This window comes from Oryzias latipes, chromosome 10 (genome assembly GCF_053564925.1).
Source record: "Oryzias latipes strain Hd-rR chromosome 10, Olatipes_Hd-rR_3.1".
Lineage (NCBI taxonomy): Eukaryota > Metazoa > Chordata > Actinopteri > Beloniformes > Adrianichthyidae > Oryzias > Oryzias latipes.
In genome coordinates, this window is record NC_136246.1 from 21,182,898 (window position 1) to 21,204,194 (window position 21,297).

Sequence of the window (21,297 nt, forward strand, 5' to 3'; positions counted from 1 at the left end):
ATTTTAGAGACATTAGCCTTTGCATTAAATCCAGATGTTTTCTTCAGTCAAAACTCCGTTTTTTTATCATTTTTATTGTAAAGTGCTTTATGTAGAGTAAACTGACTGTAATACTATTTTTAAAATAATAATCTGACAACTCAGCAATAATTTAGGCAAATAATAATAATAAAAATTCCAGCCGCTGTTGTATATTCCAAAGGTCTAAGTGTCCGTTGAATCGATCCCCGATGTCGCTGATGCGTCAGTCGCAGGAATGCTAGTCGATCGCAGAAAGAAAGCGGAGATTGGGGGGAGGACTGGAAGATGGCTCTCTCCAGAGGTTTGAGATGCTGTCAGAGGGTTTTTTCCTGGATTCCGGTTCTTATCATCACTGCCGTAGTGTTGTGGTCCTACTATGCATACGTCTTTGAGCTTTGCCTCTGTAAGTATGGGGGACTTTTCGGTTTTTCCGGGATTTCCTCTAAGCGTTAGCGTGTTGACAAAACAGTGACAGGACAAAAGCGGAAGTAAAAAGGTTTTCTGTGGTTGATGACACAGTTATTCGTTTTTATTTCGGATTTTCCTTGGGCTTAGTGTTAATTCCGAAAAAAAAAACTGTTTGGTTGTGGCTAGCTACAATCTTTATGGCTAGTTTGCTAGCTTAACTAATTATTTTTGTTGCACAGTAGCTTCCGCCAAAACAAAGTTTCCACTTTTCTTTTCTTTCTTTTCTTTGCAGTCACAATAACCAACACGTTGGAAAAAGGTACAATATTGTTGTTTTCCCCAAGTTTGTGCTCCAGTTTGTGTAATACCTGAGATTGTTTTCTGATTTTTCTGTACAGTGGCGTATCTGCTGGTGTTTCACGCCTGCTTTGCAATGTTCTCCTGGACATATTGGAAATCCATTTTCACCCCTGTAGCAGCACCATGCAAAAAGGTATTCTGACAGGAAAAATAACATAAAAAAAAATCCCCTTCCTGCTGTTGTTTTAAGCACATTTTCTCATATTTGTATCATAGTTTCAGCTGTCATACTCAGACAAGCAGCGATATGAGATGGAAGAGAGGCCGGACGCCCAGAAACAAATTCTAGTGGAAATTGCCAAAAAACTACCCATCTCCACCCGAGCCCAATCTGGAGGTAAGTAGTAATCGTCCAATAACCTTGGTTTAAAATCCTGGTTGCAAGTGGGTCAGGAATGAGCTTTTTGGGCTCTTTTGGGCATCTAGAGTAATCAGCCAATGTGTCTTTTTCATTAGTGCTGATTGCTAAGAGTTGCAGGCAGCAGGAAGTGTGTGATGGGCAATGCTCAGCTCAAATGTCGTCCTTTCAACTAGCCCCATCCTCTTGTCTCCAGCTATCAGGTTTTGTGACCGCTGCCAAGTGCTGAAGCCTGACCGCTGTCACCACTGCTCCGTTTGTGAAACGTAAGCTTCTCCTTCCTCCTGTCCGGTGCATTTGCAAATCAGTAAAGAGAGATATCTCTGGTGGACAGTGTTGCTTCGTTTGTATCTCGTCTCCTTCAGCGTGTCCGTTGTTTGTCAATCAATGCAGCAGATACTGTCAGAAAACACGGAAAAAGGCTGATCTTTTTCCCCAAAGATGATTATTTTTTCTTTCTTGTTAGGTGTGTCTTAAAAATGGACCACCATTGTCCCTGGTAGGTGAAAACTGATTTTTTGACAGGATTAAAACAGATCAGTGAAGAAGCTTTGCTGAACCCAGATTCTTCCGTTCTTCTTCTCAGGGTGAACAACTGTGTCGGTTTCTCCAACTACAAGTTTTTCCTTCTTTTCCTCGCATACTCCATGCTGTACTGCGTATTCATTGCAACAACAGTCTTTCGATATTTCCTGAAGTTCTGGACAGTAAGAATCCTTCCTTTTAATCATAATTTACAATAACGTGCAAATGTAATCGTCTGGGATCTTCTTAACTACTCATGGCTGTTTTTTGTATTTTATTTGTCTTGTTTGTCTTTTTGTAGGGAGACTTGCCAAATGGGCCTGCAAAGTTTCACGTCCTTTTTCTCATGTTTGTGGCGCTCATGTTCTTCATCAGTCTCATGTTCCTCTTTAGCTACCACTGCTGGTTGGTAGCCAAGAACAGATCAACATTAGGTACAATTTTTTAAAAACTTTTTTATAATGAATATCTACATATTTCTTCAGGGTAAATATTAAAAAAAAAGCGTTCTCATTTGGTTAGTAGTTTTGGAAAGGGTTGTTTTCTTATCTCCAGCTCTTTTTCCTTTTCTAGAGGCCTTCTCCGCTCCTGTCTTCATTGGTGGACCAGACAAAAATGGTTTCAATGTAGGGATAAAAAGAAACCTGCAACAGGTGTTTGGGGAAGACGTGAGGCAGTGGTTCATTCCTATTTTCACCAGGTGGGTTTGCTGTCGGGTATGGAGTCACAACATGCCAACAGCGACTGACGTTTTATTTATTTATTAATTTTTTCAAGCTACTATGAAAAACTACGGTGGCCTTGAAGTGCAAATCACATCAACCAATCATCCAACCCAAAAAACTATTAAATATCACAGCAACAACTAAAAAAGCAAAAAGAAAAAACATTACATTTTAGAAATCAAAGCAAAATTCCAGAAACCAGTTAAAAAAAAAAAATGTCCCGGGAAACAAAAGTCATTTCCAGAAATCACAATGAAACGTGATTTCTGTTCTCCTTTTCAATATTAAGCGATTTTTGCATTAAGTGATTTGTTGATATGATTTGCCCTTCATGGCCACCATAGAAAGCAAAATGCCACCACATCTCATTTTTAATCTAAAAGTTTTTACCAGATTATTGATGGGTAATATGTAGCTGGCAGCAAAAGACAAAGTATTTTTTGTCATTTTGTAAAGAGCACAAAGAAACTGGATACTTTGTTACTCATTTAAACCTTTAACTGTATTCCCGTTTGTGTGTGTTAGCCAAGGAAATGGCCACTACTTCCCTTTAAAGAGCCAGAGTTCTGAATCTCAAAACCCCCTTTTAGCTAATGAGGACTTGTGGGAGGAGTCAGATGATGGTTCTGAGGAAGGAAGCTTGGGTGAGTCAAATGTTGAAAAGTATATTCTGATGTTCATTGAAGGTTCATATATTTCAACACTCAATAGAAAACCGTTACCTATTTTTGGAAGTTAATGACATGACCGTTATGTTGGGTTCAGAGATGTAGAAATGCAAAAGGTGGCCTTAAAAATACCTTTTTTCCTGATGAGGCTGTAAACAGATTAATCTGCTAGCAGTTCTGATTTTATAGGCTTATTTTCACCTTTTAACATGCCTCAGAAATTAAATATATGCTAAGAATAAATTAAAACATGCTAAATGAACCCCTCACTGCTCACTTTTTGTGTTTCTTTATATCTCCACCAGCCACAGCAAGGCTTTGTTAACCCTGGTAACCTCTGATTTGAATAAACTTTCAATACTTTGGTCACTGAGTTTATTATTAGGATCAACCAAAAGGAAGTTGGTAAAAAAAAATTGCAGTGTTTCATTAGCAGATTGTTTTTTTGGTGCATTTTTGTGCACAAGAAGCTTAAAGGTGCATTAAATACCCGACCCAGGTTGTCCTCAGCAGAAAGAGCGGGGATACTATCAAAACGGCTTTCAGAATATCTGAAGTGTTGGTTTCAAACGCAGTATTCCATTACCACCTGGTGGTCAAATGAAAACACAGCTCGCAAATTCCCACCAAAACCTCTGAAGAAAAGGTTGAATTTTCACAATAAATGTATTTTTTTCTTTTTGTCCCCCTCCCATTGTAGTTGAGGACTTGGACCCCTCTGTCATCATAAACATGGAGGAATAAACAGACCTGATGTGTTCCACTAGATGAATGCATTCCAATTGTTGTGGAAGTTTGGACGTGTCCTGCTGGTGGCGGGGGATTACAACCTGGATTCGGATCCTCATCGCCAATTTTCCCGCAAACTTTCCCATAACGAGAAAAAACGGAACTCGCCGGCCGTAGCCAGCAGTAGCCTCCTCTCACAGATGGATCAACAGGAGTCTTATTTAAAGGAAAAGGTGTCCACAAAGACAGTGCTATTTATCATAGATGACGTCATGATGAAGACATGATGACGCTTTCTCCGCGATCTCGCTGAACAGATGTAAAGCTTCTGCAGGGTACTGTTCAAGTTGACATTCCTGTTTGGTTGAGTTTACAGTGTTGCCCCTTTGACCCTGTTCTTTGTGGGTTGATATCTGATCTTCCTAACACCCTTATCATTTTTTTGTGTGTGGGGGGGGGATTAAACATTTGACTGTATTATTTTTCCACCAACATAAGTGAATTCACTGAACTAACTGAACCTGCGCCTTACTGAAGTATTTCCTACAATGTATCCTGCATTTAAGCTAGTTTAGACTCACATTTGTAAAAGAAGCCACCATGAAGGTATTTCATTTCCATGAACTGTCAACAGCCTAAATTTATTAGGACAAGTTTAATAATTTCCACCTCAAACCTGAAGTCATAATTTTTAAGACTGGCTTTAACTTTTTGTGAAATAGTTATATTCTGATTATCAGATGTTCATGATATCATGCCTATTAACGTACTAAGTAACAATGTTTACTGTTTTGAATGATTTTTCTTGATATTTTCCAGAAATCATGCAGCTGTTCTCATGAACAAAAGCCTCCTCATCCACTGGTTGAAGTTATTTTCTGCAACATTGATTTTAATGTCGTGTTTTAATGCGTTTCTAGATTTTGAAGAATCATCCGAACTGTTGCTGAATTTTTATTTTTTTATTTTTATTTATTATTTTTTTTTTTATTTTTTATTTTTATTTTTTTTATTTGTTGCTGAATTTAACGAATTGCACTTCTTGTTGAATGCACATGAAACCTCCATGCGTCATGGAGGTTGTGTTTGTTTGTAAGCTGGGTAAGCCAAATCGAGTGCTGCTCACATCCAACAAAAGCTATTGATCGCAGCAGTCTGTTTTTCCACAGATAAGTGTTTTAAAGTGTGTAAAACTGTAGAGTAGATGTGAATGATGAGTGTTTTGTGTCGTCTTGTGTCTATTTATTACGATGTTCGGCTTTTCTTGTGTATTTGGGTTTACTTCTTCATTTCTGCTGCGGGCGGGCGATCTCTGTATATTTTGCTCCTCTTCTTTAATTTTAACTATTGAGAAAACGGAGGGACGTGTGGAGAAGAAGACGCTTGTCCAGGCGGGTTTGAGTATGTGGTGCTTCCTATTTTTCCAACGCCTCAAATCAATAAAAACCTAACACATTTGCAGTCTGTAAACAAATATAAATTCTTTATTGATCCATCAGTTGTGACATGCAAAATAAAACTGTCCACCAAACTCTGCAGAGTTTTTCCTTTTTCACTTATACAAAGCAAGAAACAATAAATATAATTAGATGACTCAATTTGCATGAGTTTGGAAATTTTATTAATTAACTTCGTTAATTTGGCTTTTGAAGGAGAATGGGTTTCTAGGCAAAATATCCCATAAAAATACTTGATCTTGTTCTTCAGATTGTCTTCAGTTCAATCTGTGCCGAAATACCTCTGACCGAAATGTGTTGGAGCCACTGGGTGAACCTCGGTGGTCAGGATGGTGATATCTGGGAACTCCTGGATTATAGATTTGGCTCCTAGAAAAGACGTTAAAAAGAAAATCACTCAAATAGTTATTACTTTGGCTACTTTACTGAGTTAAATGCAAAGTTTCAATAAAAATTAGGGTCAATTCAGAACATTAAACATTTTAAAGGTGAATGAATCGCCTTCCTCCTGTTCACTGAGAAGACTGGAGAATGTGAGCCAAGAAGTTCCCTAAATGTATTTAAGATGATGAATTTTCAATTGAGCAAAGCACTAAAATAGCCTCTGTGAATCAGCAATGGCTTTTTGTACACAGTAGGACTTTGAATAAAATTCTGGTAAAAAAAAGGCATCAAAGAAAAAAAAAATATTGGATTAGAGGTTAAAAGAAAAACAGCACAGCACCCAACCTGATCTTAAAATCCATAGTCTAATTCCCGGAGAGGCTAAAAATATTGAAATTTTATTTTTCCCTCAATATCAATATCTCAAATAACAAGGACTTGTTTTTCAGCATCGGAAATCTATATTAGCAGCAATATGAATTAGAGGGTTATTGATGCCGTATGGTTAAGTATTTGTTCATATCTTTATTTTTATTGCAAAAACACCACTTCATCTGTCTCATGCACCCCTTTTTTTAAAGACAAAGTACTGTCATGAATTTGGTTGTTTATTGTACATTTTCTGCTGTAAAATGAAAACTATCCAAAAGACAAATATGAATTCAGGGACTTTGTACATTTGAGACTGTTAAGGGGAGGAGAAAACAAAGGAAATGGTCAGCGGACTTCTTCTTGAACACAGGAAGGAGTTGTGGCACGGTGATTTCTCCTTGCAGGACCCCGGTTCAACTCCTGGGCAGATCTTTTCTGAGTCAAGTTTGCATGTTCTCCCTGTGCGTGCCTGGGTTTTTTCTGGGCACTCTGGCTTCCTCCCACAGTCCAAAAACATGCTTCATGCGTTGATTGATCATTCTCAATTGCCTCTAGGTGTGAGTGTGTGGCCCTGCAACAGACTGGGGACCTGCTCAGGATAGACCCCGCCTTTGCCCTCGGCAACAGCGACCCTATGACCCCAAAAATAATTCAGAATCCTGAAAAAAGATTGCATTTGTCTAAAAAAAAGTAAAACATCGTTTTCACATAGATTTGTTTCCTACAAGGAATTCTATTGTGTTTAACCCCATTTGAGTATTTTTCTTTAGTAACTTGACTAGTTACCCTACTTAATTGCTAAAAAGTCTTCTTGGGAAAGGCACTGAACCCTACATGGCTCCTTATGGTTACAGGTTAGCAGGTGGCATCGGTGTGTGAATGTGTGTGTAAATGGAATTTGTGACAGTAAAGCGCTTTATACCTTAATAAAGGTAAAAAATGCAATTTACTTTATTGCGGAAAAGGCTGTAAACCCAACTATGTTGCATAAATTCTACTCAATCTGGATGGAAAGTATCAATACCTTAATAACTTCTCCATTTAAAGACCCACTCCAAATAAAACCACATTTTGGTGTTTTTAACATGTTCTTGTAGCATTTTTTTCATGATTGATGACATGTTTTAATAAATTTAGGATTAAAACTGCATTTCTGAGTAATCTTTTTTTATTTAAATCTGGATAAATCGATGCCATTGGGAAAAGCTTCCTTTTGAAACCGGTGGGCCAAAGTCTCCCTGCTCTGCTCCATTCTGATACATCCACTTGCAGACAAATAGATCCATGTACGTCTTTGTTTTCCTCGCCCAAACTGGCCTCTGACTCAAAAACGTACAGTTGGAAAGCTGCGATATCCAACTGTACGTTGGATATCGGATTTTTGTTGCACCGGCATTCTTAACTCGGGAGTGTAAGATAGTTGGAGAGAGTGTAAAAAAAGGGATGATGGGACATCAGTGGAGGCTTACTCCACAGTTCCCCCCACAGCTCAGAGGTGACAGTCACGCAACACAAACCTTCATAGAAAAAAAAACTTTTTTTTTTTTTTTTTTGCCTCAAAACGGCATAATCGTATTTAAAGAACACTGGGAATGCTTTTAAAATAGATCAAAATATGATTGGAGTGGGACTTTAAGACTCAAAGATACACATTTTCCTCAATAACTTAATAACCTCTAAATTGGTTAGTACTTATTAGCAGATAAGTGTTTTCTAAGGCAGACTGGTGTTAAAAGTTGAGTGCTGGTGCTTTACCATGAGGTGTGGAGAAAAGGCTGAGGAGGATTATATGCTTGGGCTGGACTCCGTGCTCTATCAGCACCCTCACCGCCTCAATCACAGTGTTGCCCGTACCTGCAGACACAGAAACGTAAAGCGAGATCAGCATCGCTCTCATTAGTAGGACTTTTTTTTTTTTTTTTTTTATATAAAAACAGGTCCCCAGAAGTGCAAGGCTAGCTGATCTGGACCGGAGCTATGGCAGGCTAGAATCTGTCTCTCAGTTAGGCTGCATAAATAATGTACAATAATGTCAGGATGTGTTTAATCACCCTAACATAATAAAATTGTTGCAGATTAGTCACCATCACTTTTTTTTTTCCAGAATGGAGGACAGAAAAAATGCCGCTTGGAGACGCCGGGAAACTAGAACTATTAAGATACTATTTTTGTTGGCCCTCATTATGCTATTCAGCAGCCTGGTGGCCATCTCCTATGCAGTATATAATTTCCCCCAAGAGGGCTGTAATTATCAGAGCAGTGTGAATGGCCTGTATGATGTGGAAATGGAGACTTGGTGGTGAAGGTCAACTCAAGGAAGATTTCTCACAATGAATAAATGCAGAAAACTGTTTTGCATTCACACGAAATTAGACATCTCTTGACATTTAAATGCGACTGAATGCGGCATGCTGGAGTCAACAGAAGGTAAACCGGGCTCAGCCGGATGGTACTCACTGAGGATGGGGTACATGAGCAGCACCTTTCGTCTGTACACGTCTGGAGGAAACTTGGCGTAGTAGACTTTTGCTTTCTGCGTCTCCTCGTCGCTCTGGATGAGGATCTTGCCGATGCGGATGGAGCGGCAGCAGTCCCTCAGACCCTGCTCCATGGCCTCACCTTTGGGGTGGGGGACACAAAGAGCAAAACTGGACTCAGACGGACTGTCTGGATTGATGTTGTATCGATAGTCATGGCGTGCTCAGTCAAAATGAACATCATAAAATTGTGTTGGTTCAAAAGCACCTCTATGATGATGCCTAACAGAGCAAACAGCCCAGATAAGAATGAGAAAAAGAATGCTGCTCATTTGAACACTCCACCCTCACAGGGAGAAGAACTCCTGGTTTAAATCCTGGTTGGGTTCTTTCCATGGAGAGCGTGCATGTTCTCCTTGTGGGTTTTCTCTGGGCACTCTAGCTTCCTCCCACAGTCCAAAAACATTTAGCACCGATTGTGATTGACTGTTTGAAACAGCCTGTAGCTGTGACATAGCAGCTACAAGCCACAAGCTCCCTGCTCCGTTCTATTCTGATGCATCCGCTTACGGACGACCAGATCCACGTGCCTCTTCATTTTCCTCATCCGAGTTGGAGTCTGGCTCAAAACTGTAAAATTGCCAGTGCCAATATTGTTCGCCATTTCTGTTGCACTGTTAATGCTAGGCTGGGTTTGAGGGGTTTTAAGATAGCAGGAGTGTAAACAACGGGATGATTGGAAATGGAGTCAGGCTTGCTCGATGCCAACAGCCCCCCCCCCCCCCCCCCCCCCCCCCCCACACACACACACACAACTCAGAGGTGAATTTCTAATCTATAAGCCAGTTTTTCAGCTTTGTGGTCATAACTATCCTGGTCGGAGACGAGAATGTGGTTCAAAAGGGTGACATTCCCACTAATGCCATTCTGGAGCTTGTGATTGACAATTAATTATATCACTCCACCATTTAGGCTAATTTTAACATTAAAACTGGATCTTAAACCAGTTGTTTTTTGTTTTAAATGTGAGCACAGAGCTGGTTGGATGTAAGAAAAGTTATTTCTAGTGTCACAGTTCATAAAAACAGCTTGATAAATGTTTCTGATGTTTACTTCATTTTAAAGCCTGGCAAGGTATGGGTTGGGCATTCAAAGTTAAATTAAAAAAAAAAAAAGATTTATTTTCTTTATTTAGAAAAGCAAAGCAGTGTTTAAGAAAAATAGCTTTTTTATTAAAGAAAAAAGCTGTAAAACAGAAAAAATCCATCAGTGACTGAGCAACATGGTTTAAACGTGAAGAAAAGGTCTTTAGCAGAACTCAATTTTGTTAGAATTACAGGTAGGGAAAATATCAATACAACAATAAATCATTGTCTGTCTTTTTAAAGGAAATTACACAGTGGCAACAAATATCTATATCTGAAGAACTAGGAGATGCTCGAAATATAATTTTCTTTTTATCTTGGGCTTTTTTTGTTTTTAGTCAGGATTTCTATATTCATGCAGAAGTAATAAGAGCATCTTCTTTTGTTTCTTTTATTCCACTTAAGTTTTTATATCTCAAAGGGCCTACAGCTAACCAATTTTTGCTGTATTGTTCTTTTCTATTTTTCCAAGTATGATCCACAAATGCTGCATCATCTTTTGCTCACCGCTCCTCATGATGCTGACTCCACAGTTTCCTCTTTCAAACTTGACACCATCATACTTGTAACCTGAAGGTAAAAATAAATCAGAAGAATTCCCCAATACAGATATCATGAAGACATCGGTGTATTCTGTTTCACATAAAGCAGAAAATAAAACGGTTAAAAGATGGGAGTTCTGTCTTTGGGTACAAGTTCATATTGTTCCAGTGCTGTAATCTTATCCTTTCTTAACTTTGCTGCATTTCTCATCCAACTTTCAGACTGAACTATTCATGTTCCTGATGTAATTAGGAGACATGTGAGTGAGGGGCAATGTCATGACTTCTATTCAAAAGTAACCAGTTCACTTGGTAACCACTAGGTGGCTTATTTCCTTTAAAAAATGGTTATCATTTACTTTAATGTAAAACAAACTTTGTCCACAAAAAAACAAACAAATAACAACAGAAATGAATGCCTTGTTTTTTTGATGTAAAAGATTAAAATTGTACATCAGGGAGTCATTTTACTTATCAACTGATGAGCATCAAATCCTCAAATTTAGAATGGCCTTTCTCTGCATATAACAACAGCTGTCAAGACTCGTTTGTTCTCACTAAACTCATTTAGGGAAAAGCTGAGGTTCATCGCCACAATGGCAACATTCACAGAGTATAAAACCAACTGCAAGCCCAAAACAAGCCAAAAAATGACATTTGGTCATGTGTTATAAACTCTAGTGCCCCATAGGGCCTCTCTGGGAAATGGGAAAAGCTGTACACATTCACACTGGTGCCTATGCTAAATCCAGTGTAAATCTGATGTTGGTTTGCTGGTTTAAAGTTGGTAAACCTGTTTTTCTTTTCTTTTTTAAACAAAGAAAGTCTCACCTGTGGGTGTTGTTACAGTACACTCAGAGTATGGAAGTTGATTCAAGCCTTCTTCTACAACAAGTCGAATCTGTTGTTGAAAAATAATAGAAGATCAAATAAATAGAATAAATCAAAATAAATAAATACACATAAATATTGACTTTATATAAATAAAAAGTGATCATACCAGTCGGTCTGCACAGAAAACAAAATCCCCTCTGCTGGTTGTCCTGAAAACATAAACATGAGATGAAAAAGTGAACATTTATGTTGAAAACACTGGAAAAAAACATAGAAAGATAAAGAATTTACTTTCTTAAAGGTGAGAATAGAAAAAATGATGACGTGACTGATAAAAATATTTGTAGGTATGTTTTCAATAGTAGTAACCACATGGAGATATGAGTCATATCTTTGATTGGCTTCACTACTGACATGGGGTCAGTAAATTGTAGCGGGTGCAACAACTAATCGACTTAATCGATGAATTTATTTATCATCCTACGATCCAACCAAATCGATCTCTCTGAGGCATGTTATTCCAATCAGACCATACTATTATAACATAGTTTAAAAAAAAAACTAATTTAAAACTGGAAAAAAACATTTGGATTGAGGTAAAATAGGCCTATTTTACCATAACGTGAGAATGACCACAGCGGACGACAACACATGTGATGACAATAAAACACTGATCAATCCATCATTCCAGTCCAGTGTGTGGAAACAAGTTGAATTTAGCAAAGACTGTGTGGCAGAAGGTTCTAATAATGTTCTGTTTGGATTATTATGATGTAGAAAAACAACAGTGGGAGAAACTTTAGGAAACTAAAATGTGAATGGATTTGCCATTAACGTGTACACATATTTAAGCTCGATCACCTTGCAAGAAATACAAGGAATCGGGAAAACTTCATCTGCACTGTTCAGTACCAGATATTTATCTCTGGTTGAATTTTTGGCTAAAATGCGTCTAGGATTGATTTTAGGTCAGTGAATCGGATTGAATTGAAACCAATATCGATTATCAAACTGTCAGTTCAAATGAATCGTGACATTCCTAGTAAATTGCTTAATTTTTTTCCCTCAGCATTCATGTTTCCAATGAATTAGCATTAAATTCTAGCATTTCACCATATGCACGTGTTATTTTCTGAATACATCAGAAAATACTTTATATTGAACTTGAGGATTGAGTAATTTGCTACAACACGTGTGGACTCACTTGTCTCTGATTATTGTCTGTAATTCCCGGATCTGGTCGTTCAGAGGAAGAAGTTTCAGCTGAGGTCCCAGATTTTCTTCTTGTTCTTCTTGGCCAACAATAGCTGGCTGTGTTCCACTCGGTTCAGAGTTGTTCAGCACTGCAGGCGTATTGCTGCTGCTGTTTGCGAACCGAACTTGCTTCATGTGATGCTCCTGGCCACCACTGCTGACATTGTTCAGCTGCTGATTGTGGCATGGCATCCTATGACAAGATCAGAGGGCTCCTGGAGCTAAAGTTGGTTAGCTTGTCTCACCCGAGTCCACCACGTTGTCAACGTGCTTTTCCACTCGCTTAAATGTAACGCGTTGCGATTCAAATAGCTCTAATTGAAAACAGATACACATATAAGGATCCAGAACTATCCAATAAACGTCAGTTAAAGTAATATAGGCAGCTAATATAGACCTAAGAAGCAGCTTTCCTGCTAGCAACGAGGCTACAACAGTGTTGATGAAGGACGGAAGTGACGTAGCCGGTGTGTTGCCTAACTAGCTTCCTCCTTGGTCAACATGGCACCGATGTTAGTGTCGTTGAATTGCGGCATTCGCGTTCAAAGACGAACCTTAACGCTTCTCATTCGGCAGACAAGTTCATATCACATTTGGGATAAAAGTTGCATTAATAACGGGACGAATTATCAACGACGAAGAACATATGCGGTGAGTGAGGAGGCAGCCGGCGTGAGAGAGAGAGGACGAGATGTTTCCACCAAGCAAGGGCAGTCATTAAAGTGGCTTTAACAAACTTACTCGAAAGCTAACAAAACAACCAAACTTTGGGAAATGTCTGGCTTACAGGGTGCTTCTTTCCAAAAACATTTTTAAATCGCCTATTAATTAAAGTTCGGTGTGAACCACAACAAGCTAACTTGCTAACTTAAGACCATGTTATTATATTTTATTTATTACATTTATTTAGTGTCATGTCGTTTTACAAAGTGTTTGTTTGTTATAAAGACGTGTACACTGGGTTGAATCTCCCGAAAATGGTTTTGGGTGAAGTTGTTTTCATATTAGCCGCCGTGGGTGTCATGCATTAAAAATGGACATGTTGACGGTGGTATCAGTGGGCTAACAGATAAGTCCATCTGTCCCACCCGTTAAAACTGAACTCTTAGATGACGTAACTGACATCACGTGACTTGCTTCTTTAAAAACACAGTTTAAGGACGTTTTTTTGTTAAAAACATTCAAATATGTGATAAATATCTAGTTGTTTTATAATGAAGAAAAAAAAAATGGAGTAATGCATATTTTTGGCTTCCTCTGTAGTAAAAGAAGTTATATAGATTCCTTCATTGTCATAATGTTACCACAAGGTTTGCGCATTTGGCTTTTAAATGAATATTTGTTTGCTGTTTGTTGTTAGATACTTTCCAGCTCAGTCAAGAATAATTACAGTTTTGGTTTATGTTGTGCACATGCGTGGTTGAGTTAATGAGAGGTGGGGCTTTGCTGATGGCATTAACTCTGGTCCAGAATAGTTTTTTGTTTTATTTCTTATGCAGTCTTCCCTATAAGCAATGAAAATCTCCCTTGCAGAGTTGCAGAAAGAACTGATGAAACTACTGTTTAATAAACATTGTGTTGGAACAGGCCATACAAACAAAAGAGGGTTTTACAAAGAAATGACAGCCACAAATTATTGATATTTAATTTTTTACTTTTTTAATTAAAAGTAAAATGGTTACTTTACAACACAAAACAGTTGAAACATTGTTAAAAAAACATTTATGCATTGAAACATTTTGGTAACAACAATCACTGAGCAACAAAGCAACTTTCATATTCATTTCAAAATAAAAGACTAGCTGTGTTAAAGAAATATTGAGAATTAGTTTTGAAATGGAAATAAAGAAAGATATATTATATTGATACATAACTTTGGGTTTTTTAAACAAATATATCAGTGAAGTTAAGCAATGGCCTAATTAAATGCAACGAAACATGTTTTTGAACTAAGAAAACAAAACTAATAAATTGACAACAAATTTATCTGAATTTGGAAAACAATATTTTAAATCTATCTATGGTCGTCTGTTTTCCATAAAAAAAGAAAAATACATTCTTTCAATTAGTTTTTAGTTCAAGATTTCTTTAGTTATAAGTCATTAATTATGTTAAAAGTTAGTTTTTACACCTCCCAAGTATTGATTTTGTGTGTAAGTTAAGACGTTATTTCATATTTATTCATTGAATTGAAAATTGTTTTAAATTGTGAATGACATCCAATTTTGTAATTTAACTGTGATCCTTTCCTATAATGTTAAACACATGTATATCACAACAGATTGGATATTTTTTTCTGAGCTTAAAGTTTGAAGTGTTTTTGTTTGGCTTTTTTTTTTCTTATTATTGGCTATGATCAACTACTGGTATGTTTATCCAGAAGACATGTAGAATAAAATCAAATTACACCTTAAAAAAACTATTACTTACATGCTGTTATTTAAAAAGTTATGTAAGGATTAGAATAAGTTTAAATCTTTTACTTTTTTCAAAGTTAATTAAAAATCTCTGCACACAATCGACAATACCTCAATAATACCTCCATGTACTTAACGATAATCCTGAAAAAAAGCATGAACCAGTGTTTGCCCACTCACTATTCATAAAAAGAAATATATATATATATATATATATATATATATATATATATATATATATATATATATATATATATATATATATATTAGGCCTGCACAATATACCGCAAATTTATCGTTATCGCGACATGAAGCTGTGCAATATGCATACCGCAAAAGATGGCGAAAATCGCAATAAATGGTTACCTTAAATGTGCTAAAACAATCTCATGGCAGCTTGAAATATTGAACAAATGAATTAAATCCCTTTATGCATTTAACCAATCGGAAGGACCCGTTTACGTTGTTTATCAATCAGATGAGCCCTTTTATGTTTGATGTTTGCCTCCTACGTCGACAAGGGTCAGTTGGAGTATAAATTTTAAACTGTTGCAGTGAAATGGAAATTATGTTTTTGGTTGTTTTATTTGTTTGTATACCGCGATTTATATAGTTATCGCAATATTAATCACCAATATCGCATATCGCGAGTTTTTCTTATATCGTGCAGCCCAAATATATATATATATATATATATTGTGTGTTTGTTTGTCGTACTACAACTTTTGCTAAAACAGAGTATGTAATAAAAGAAGAACAGTGAGTCCCATGAAATGATGTGCTTGAGTTGCACCAACCTCATCATCTTATATATATTCAGGCCGTAAATTTGGTTGTGTGTTTTCATCCTACATAGTTGTCCTAAAGTGATGTTATTGTTTTCCACACAATGAACATTATACAGTCTTTGAATTGATAATGAATCATGCTCCTTAACTGTCTAAACTTTCTTTGAATCAATTTATTTTCTTTATTTTAACAAGTTGTTTTTATGGGAAAAAAACATTAAAACAAATTAGATATGTCCGTCTTTTGCTTAATTAGCTTTTCTGCTTCTATGTTTCTGTCTTCACCTCTAACCTTAGCACGGATAATAAGCTGGAATATGTCATATTTATAATGTGCTTGCTTAAGTTAAATGTGTTTCCCTTTTTTTTTTTTTTTTAATTTGAGAAGTTATTATTATTAGTTTTTTTGCATTTGGCAATAAAAAACAGAAACCAACGAGGAGCTCTCCCTTGTGTTTCAGTTAAACTCCCTTCATCCCCAACGCACAGCCTCATGGAGCACGAACCGAACGGAAAACAGACGCCAGATTTTAGAAGCTGCGAAGGTAGCCCGGGACAAAGGGATTCAGTGTTTGCTGTTAAAGGGAGACCGGAAAGGCCAAATTTCATTTGCTTTTTGCTTTTTTCCAGCATTTACAGGTGACAGACAAGCGGACATGTTGGCACGGAAATGCAGGAGGACGTCTGAATGCAGATCCCAAAAACGTGGTAAATAACTTCCTTTCTCATTCCTTACTTTGCTGTGTTTTTCTTTTTTAGAGAAATAAAAACAGTTGCCTGGTTGCTAGGAGTGTTGACTTAACATTGTTAGGGTTGTTAACAATTCATTTGTTAATATTATATTCCACTTTTAGATTTGCACAATTATGCTATTTCCATTTTTCTACAGTTTTTCATGTCATGTAAGTGTCAGTAGTTGTGTCAGGGCTGTATTCTGTTCTGACCAGTAGTCATTTTTAAGATTAAATCCATGTCATTGTTGACCTATCACCAGAAAAGTAATAGTTTTAAAATGGTTACTCCTGGATTTTGGTGCAACATTTTACAGAAATCAGTCGTCTATCTGCTTAATGGCTCAATCATTTGTGAAGCCTTTTTAGCAGATAAACTGGTCACTTCTGAGCTGCATCATTTAAAGTTTGGTAAAGCCTCCCTTCAGTGCTGGGCTTCATTGTGTTGATTACATGCAGGTGTTTTGGACACACTTTCCCTGCGATGTGTTTGGAGGTGCGGGACTGTAACATGCGGCCGCCATATTGACTTGATTAGAGGAATTACCGCGTGTTCCCGGGCCTGTGGAGAGTCCCTGCAGCAGATGCGTGTTGCAGCGTTGGTAAACAGCCACGTTGGCACCGGTGGACTCTCAGCCTCAACTGGGATGACAGCCCAGGTGTCTCTTGGGACTTGTAGTGTCAGACTGGATCTCCAAGTCCACCTGGAGAGTCTCCTATTGCAGCTCCTGCCAGATCTCCCATGAGACTCCTGCTGGCATTTTATGTTCAGTGTGTCTGCTCAGTGTGTCATCTCTAGGTCACTATGATTGTCATACCGAATTCAGAATGCACATTAGTTATGAGTTATTGGCAGACTCTGCTTTAGGTTGGATAGAAAGTTAACTGCCCCCCCAGTCAAACTGAAAAGTAATGAAAAGTTATGTAAGTACTGTTTTTGTTTTGTCTTCTTCACAGCTAAAAGAAGTCCATTCTGCCAAGATCCTGTCTGCCATGCTCTCTTATGTTTGGCCAAAGGATAGACCAGACCTGCGGGCCCGTGTTGCTGTCTCTTTGGGCCTGCTTGCTGGAGCTAAGGTGGGTTTTGAATCCGTGTCTCATCGGTGATATCTCCTGCATTTTTCTGCTTCTATGCAAATAGTAGCAAGATCGACCTTTCGTTTTCCTTTAAAAAAACACAAGCTTCTTTAAAAGACATAAAAGGACTCGATTATAAGAAGGACACAAATTTTAATCACTGTATTTAGTTTATTCCGTTATTTTTTTTCCACAGGAGTACTAAGCAAAACAAAACCTAAAAACTTGATAGCTGGTTCTTCTATTTGGTTACTGTGTCCCGTTTTGCTGTTGGGTTTTTGTTGCGGCTCGTCCCGCTGTGCAGTGGATTTGGGTTCGTAACAAGATATATGAATCCATCTAACTAAGATGCATCAAGTCATTGATTTTTTATTTAAATTCAGTTTCTGTAGTAGAATATGGATTTTTTTTTACAAATACTATTTAGCTTTATGTTGTATTTTAAGATAAACTTGTGATTGCAGGAAAATGCACGTTAAAAATATTCTCAGATTAAGAGATGGTGGATGGAGAGCCACCTAAAATGTCTTTAACTTCCGTATCGTTTACCAAATTAAGACATTATTCTGAATGAAGTGTTTTTTATACAACAGGAAAATCACTGTTGACATGTTTGTGATCATACTTTGAATTATAGCTTGTCGGTGGCGGATGGTATCACCAAACGGCGCCTCCTTTTCCGGCAGCGACTCTTATCCCATCAGGGGAAAACTGCTGTGATATCTCTGAGTTGAATTACACTCTTAGCTGTTTTGCATCACAATTTACTAACGGCAGACAGTGATGAGTGTTCGCCTGTCTTTTAGATCCCAATCATCCAGGGGGGAGGGTTTGATAGAAGCTCGCAGTTGCAGAATGGGAAGAAAAATTCTGCAACATCACGGTTTATGTGCAACGTGTCAGCTGATGGAGAAAGTCACAAACTGCCTCTTCCACTGTCATTTTTTTTCTGATTAAGGTGTCTACACACACAAAATGTGTGTGTGTTCACTTTTTAAGGATACATCAGGAGATTTGTTTTTTAGGTTTCATGAAGATGCAGCAATTCTACAAATTCCACTAAAAGTCCCGAATAACACATTTTCTCTGGAATCCATCCTCTTTTGTTGTTGCGTATATAAACTTCTAAAGTGACTGATATGTTTGATGTGTTGGAAACACCCCCCCCCCCCCCACCCCCCGAAAAGCTCAGCAAACGCTGCACGAGTCAGTTTGACACAACAATCCTCTTTTTCCTCCCAAAACTTCGCCCAACACGAGGGGAAACGACACGATGGAGTTAATGGTGCATCGCCAGCTCCAGCAAACATCACAACGGCTTGTATTTGTCAGCAGCTCCTTGCTGTTATTTGGCACTGCTGCTGGGAAACAGACTTGCTTTGAAAAGCGTGCTCATGTGCTGTTTGTGCTCTGATAAGATGCACTCACTATGATCATAACCCATGGTATTTATTTTTATGCAGAAGTCTTCCTAGATGGGAGCAAGTAAACATGGTTGTTTGGGAGCAGAAAATAAAACCCCTGAAAGTCACAGGTACACTCCAAATACTGAATTAATAGAAAGTAGAAAGACCCTCATTTCAAGAAAAATTGTCTCTTGCAAGAGAAATGATCTTATAAAGGACGTTTTAAATAGCAAAATAGTCTTAGACAGCATGTCTTAGTGGTGAGATCATTTTTCTTACTCCACTGGAAGAGTTTTTTTTGGTTTATTTAAAGAAAAAAACTCAAATTTAAAGAATATTTACTCATTTATAGGGGGCCTGATTTTGCAGTGTATATAAACATAACAAATGTTGCAATGGTTTTTATAGATAGCTTACACGATTGACTTTTTACCTAGTGTCAGATCCTCAGATTTTCTGGTCTTTTAGTTTAGTTTTGTTTGTTGAAATTTTAGAAACTGAGAGAAATTGAAAACAAAAAATAATTTCTATCCAACTCATCAAGTGATCAACCATTTTTATAAATAAATCATTAAAAAGCATTACATTCAAATCTGAAAGTAAATGTCTTTTATCTGTAATAAATCTTTGTCAGAGAACAGGCCAAAGAACTGTGCAAAACACTGCAGTATCAGCTGGGCTAGGAAAATCAAGGAGTCCGCCTTTCAAACAAATGGTTTAATATCATGAACTCTCACCAAAAGGGATTGCATTTGACAAAGAACTTGCAGAAGACTAAACAAGGTGCATTTCAAATAGATTTTTAAATAATTAATTGCATGCATCAATCAGTAAAAGACATGCTTCCTCTTCCTTTTGTTGATGGTGTCTAATTTACACCCTGGAACACAATTACAAATTCAAAGCCGCTAAATAAACGCGTCCTGCTGCCGCCCAGCACGGCTCCCTCCAGTGTGTGCTGAGGAGCGACAGACGTGCACAAGCACTCCCATCTACTCCTACTTTTTATTTTTGTTTTTTTGCCTTGCTGGAGTTAACCTCCATTTCACCACTCTGTCTGTTTGAACTCCCAAGCACCGACTGTGTGGCCGCAATTTGAAATCAACTGCATAATTATCGAGTTAGCGTGCACGCCACCTCTGCAAGCCACTTTATCAGTGACATTTTCATAGCAAATAAATGATTACATACAAGTTGGCTTCAGATGAAGCCCCCTCTGACTCTCTGTCACTCTGTATGTCATACTTTAAGGTAAAGCTAATTCACCATAGCCCGAAGGCCTTTTTCCCTGCTACTTGACACCAAATCTCTATTACGGGATGACATATTGCCAGGTACAGGTTGACACTGTGTCAGTTTAATCTCCAGCGGTTCCTGTTAATGGATTAAAAGAGCACATCCAACCTTGTCATGCAATAGTGGTTAAAATTGAGGACATGTTTTGGGTCTGTGATAATGGGCTCAGGCTATTTTTGCGCCAGATTCTGTTGTCTTGGTAGCGGAAAAGGCAGATATTGTTTCGCCTGATGGGTACGCTTGCAGGTTTTTGAGAGGAATGCCCAGCAATGAAAAAGCTAAACCCCTGGCGCCGAAGCAAGTTGTACAAGAAGCCTTGATACATTCAGGCATAAAGATGTGATAAAGAAATATGCTGGATTTGACACGAGACAAGGAGCTAAAAATACCCCCCCCCATGTTCACATATTCAGGGTTGGCTGGTTCAAATGAAACGGGTTTGAAATGAGTGGTTTTTTTTTTTTCTTTCTGCGATGCAGTGTTCTCTATGTGCTCTAATGTGCAGCGGACCGCCCAGCCTGAGTCATACAGCTGTCCCCGTGCTTTTAATTAGCCTTAATGACCATTTCAATTCTATTAGCAGGAATCACCAGCCTCTTCTGCTGCACTGGCAGAGCCAGTCTGGGAGAAACGCATTATTCGTTACACACCAATGAGCAATGTTAGATTTCTCTTCTAAATGATAAGTCATAACAAGGATTGTGGAAGCTTAGATCTGACTAATAACACCCAAAAAGAAATATTCCACAGCTGCTTGCTATAAAGGTTGATGGTAAGACTGATCAGAGTTTAGAATTTGCTTCAAAAGATAAATCTAAGAAGAGAACTTCCTTATTGTGCAGTTTTAGAGGGAATTTGGGGGATGTTGAAAAGCTTAAACCTTCATCCGCTTTTTTTGTTTTATCTGCTTTCATTTGTTAAGATATTGAAGAGGTTCATTGAGGCGGTACGAAGGTCTGTAAACGACAAAAAACAAAAACAAAGTGTTAAATTAAGAATTTTTAAAATGAATAATTTGAGGCCAGGAATTAGTATTTTGTGTACTCAAGCAGTTTGTGACCATAACTTATCATTTTGTGGCCACAAATTAGTATTTTGCGGGCAAAAATGAGTCATTATTGGGCCCAAATGAGCTTTTTATTGGCATTATGTGTGCACAAATCAGTGGGTACAAATTATCTCTTTGTGGGCACAAATTCATATTTTATGAGCTCAAATTAATAGTAAGAATTGAAGATACTAAAATGCTAATTTGAGCTCATGAAATAGTAATTGTGCACACAAAATGCTAGTCGGTGGCCATGAAATACAAGTTTATGTGCA

The 21,297-nt window shown here is 37.8% G+C and overlaps 3 protein-coding genes across 4 annotated transcripts in view; 2 read left to right on the forward strand and 1 right to left on the reverse strand.

The window, feature by feature from the left end:
- The first annotated feature begins 234 nt into the window (after positions 1–234).
- zdhhc15b (zDHHC palmitoyltransferase 15b) lies at positions 235–5,325 on the forward strand. Its single transcript, XM_004073496.5, has 11 exons — positions 235–424; positions 722–748; positions 828–922; positions 1,006–1,126; positions 1,344–1,413; positions 1,614–1,646; positions 1,734–1,854; positions 1,974–2,106; positions 2,246–2,372; positions 2,923–3,041; positions 3,766–5,325. Exons 1-11 carry the CDS (start codon positions 307–309, stop codon positions 3,807–3,809), a joined length of 1,008 nt encoding a protein of 335 aa, XP_004073544.1. The 5' UTR covers positions 235–306; the 3' UTR covers positions 3,810–5,325.
- uprt (uracil phosphoribosyltransferase (FUR1) homolog (S. cerevisiae)) lies at positions 5,250–12,633 on the reverse strand. Of its 2 annotated transcripts, XM_023959250.2 has the most exons (7): positions 12,210–12,633; positions 11,172–11,214; positions 11,003–11,072; positions 10,137–10,199; positions 8,465–8,626; positions 7,763–7,861; positions 5,250–5,620 (listed from the first exon to the last, which is right to left on the reverse strand). In XM_023959250.2, exons 1-7 carry the CDS (start codon positions 12,449–12,451, stop codon positions 5,514–5,516), a joined length of 786 nt encoding a protein of 261 aa, XP_023815018.1. In that variant the 5' UTR covers positions 12,452–12,633; the 3' UTR covers positions 5,250–5,513. The 2 variants fall into 2 exon arrangements, with proteins under 2 accessions (XP_023815018.1, XP_078810417.1); XM_078954291.1 differs by lacking the exon at positions 10,137–10,199.
- A 19-nt stretch (positions 12,634–12,652) lies between these two features.
- Positions 12,653–21,297, forward strand: part of abcb7 (ATP-binding cassette, sub-family B (MDR/TAP), member 7) — a 28,031-nt gene continuing 19,386 nt past the window's right edge. The window contains exons 1-4 of the mRNA XM_004073347.5: positions 12,653–12,910; positions 15,926–16,009; positions 16,095–16,172; positions 17,153–17,272. Of these exons, the coding sequence (XP_004073395.1) occupies positions 12,761–12,910; positions 15,926–16,009; positions 16,095–16,172; positions 17,153–17,272 (432 nt within the window). The 5' untranslated portion in view covers positions 12,653–12,760. The remainder of the gene's footprint in view (positions 12,911–15,925; positions 16,010–16,094; positions 16,173–17,152; positions 17,273–21,297) is intronic.

Excerpts from the sequence above, each read along its gene's own strand:
- zdhhc15b (XM_004073496.5), top strand. The coding sequence starts at position 307 with ATGGCTCTCTCCAGAGGTTTGAGATGCTGTCAGAGGGTTTTTTCCTGG. Across the intron at positions 2,107-2,245 it reads CAAGAACAGATCAACATTAG|AGGCCTTCTCCGCTCCTGTC; the intron begins GTACAATTTTTT and ends TTCCTTTTCTAG. Across the intron at positions 2,373-2,922 it reads TTCATTCCTATTTTCACCAG|CCAAGGAAATGGCCACTACT; the intron begins GTGGGTTTGCTG and ends TGTGTGTGTTAG.
- uprt (XM_023959250.2), bottom strand. The coding sequence starts at position 12,451 with ATGCCATGCCACAATCAGCAGCTGAACAATGTCAGCAGTGGTGGCCAG. Across the intron at positions 10,200-11,002 it reads TACTGTAACAACACCCACAG|GTTACAAGTATGATGGTGTC; the intron begins GTGAGACTTTCT and ends TTTTACCTTCAG. Across the intron at positions 5,621-7,762 it reads CCTTTTCTCCACACCTCATG|GAGCCAAATCTATAATCCAG; the intron begins GTAAAGCACCAG and ends CGTCTTTTCTAG.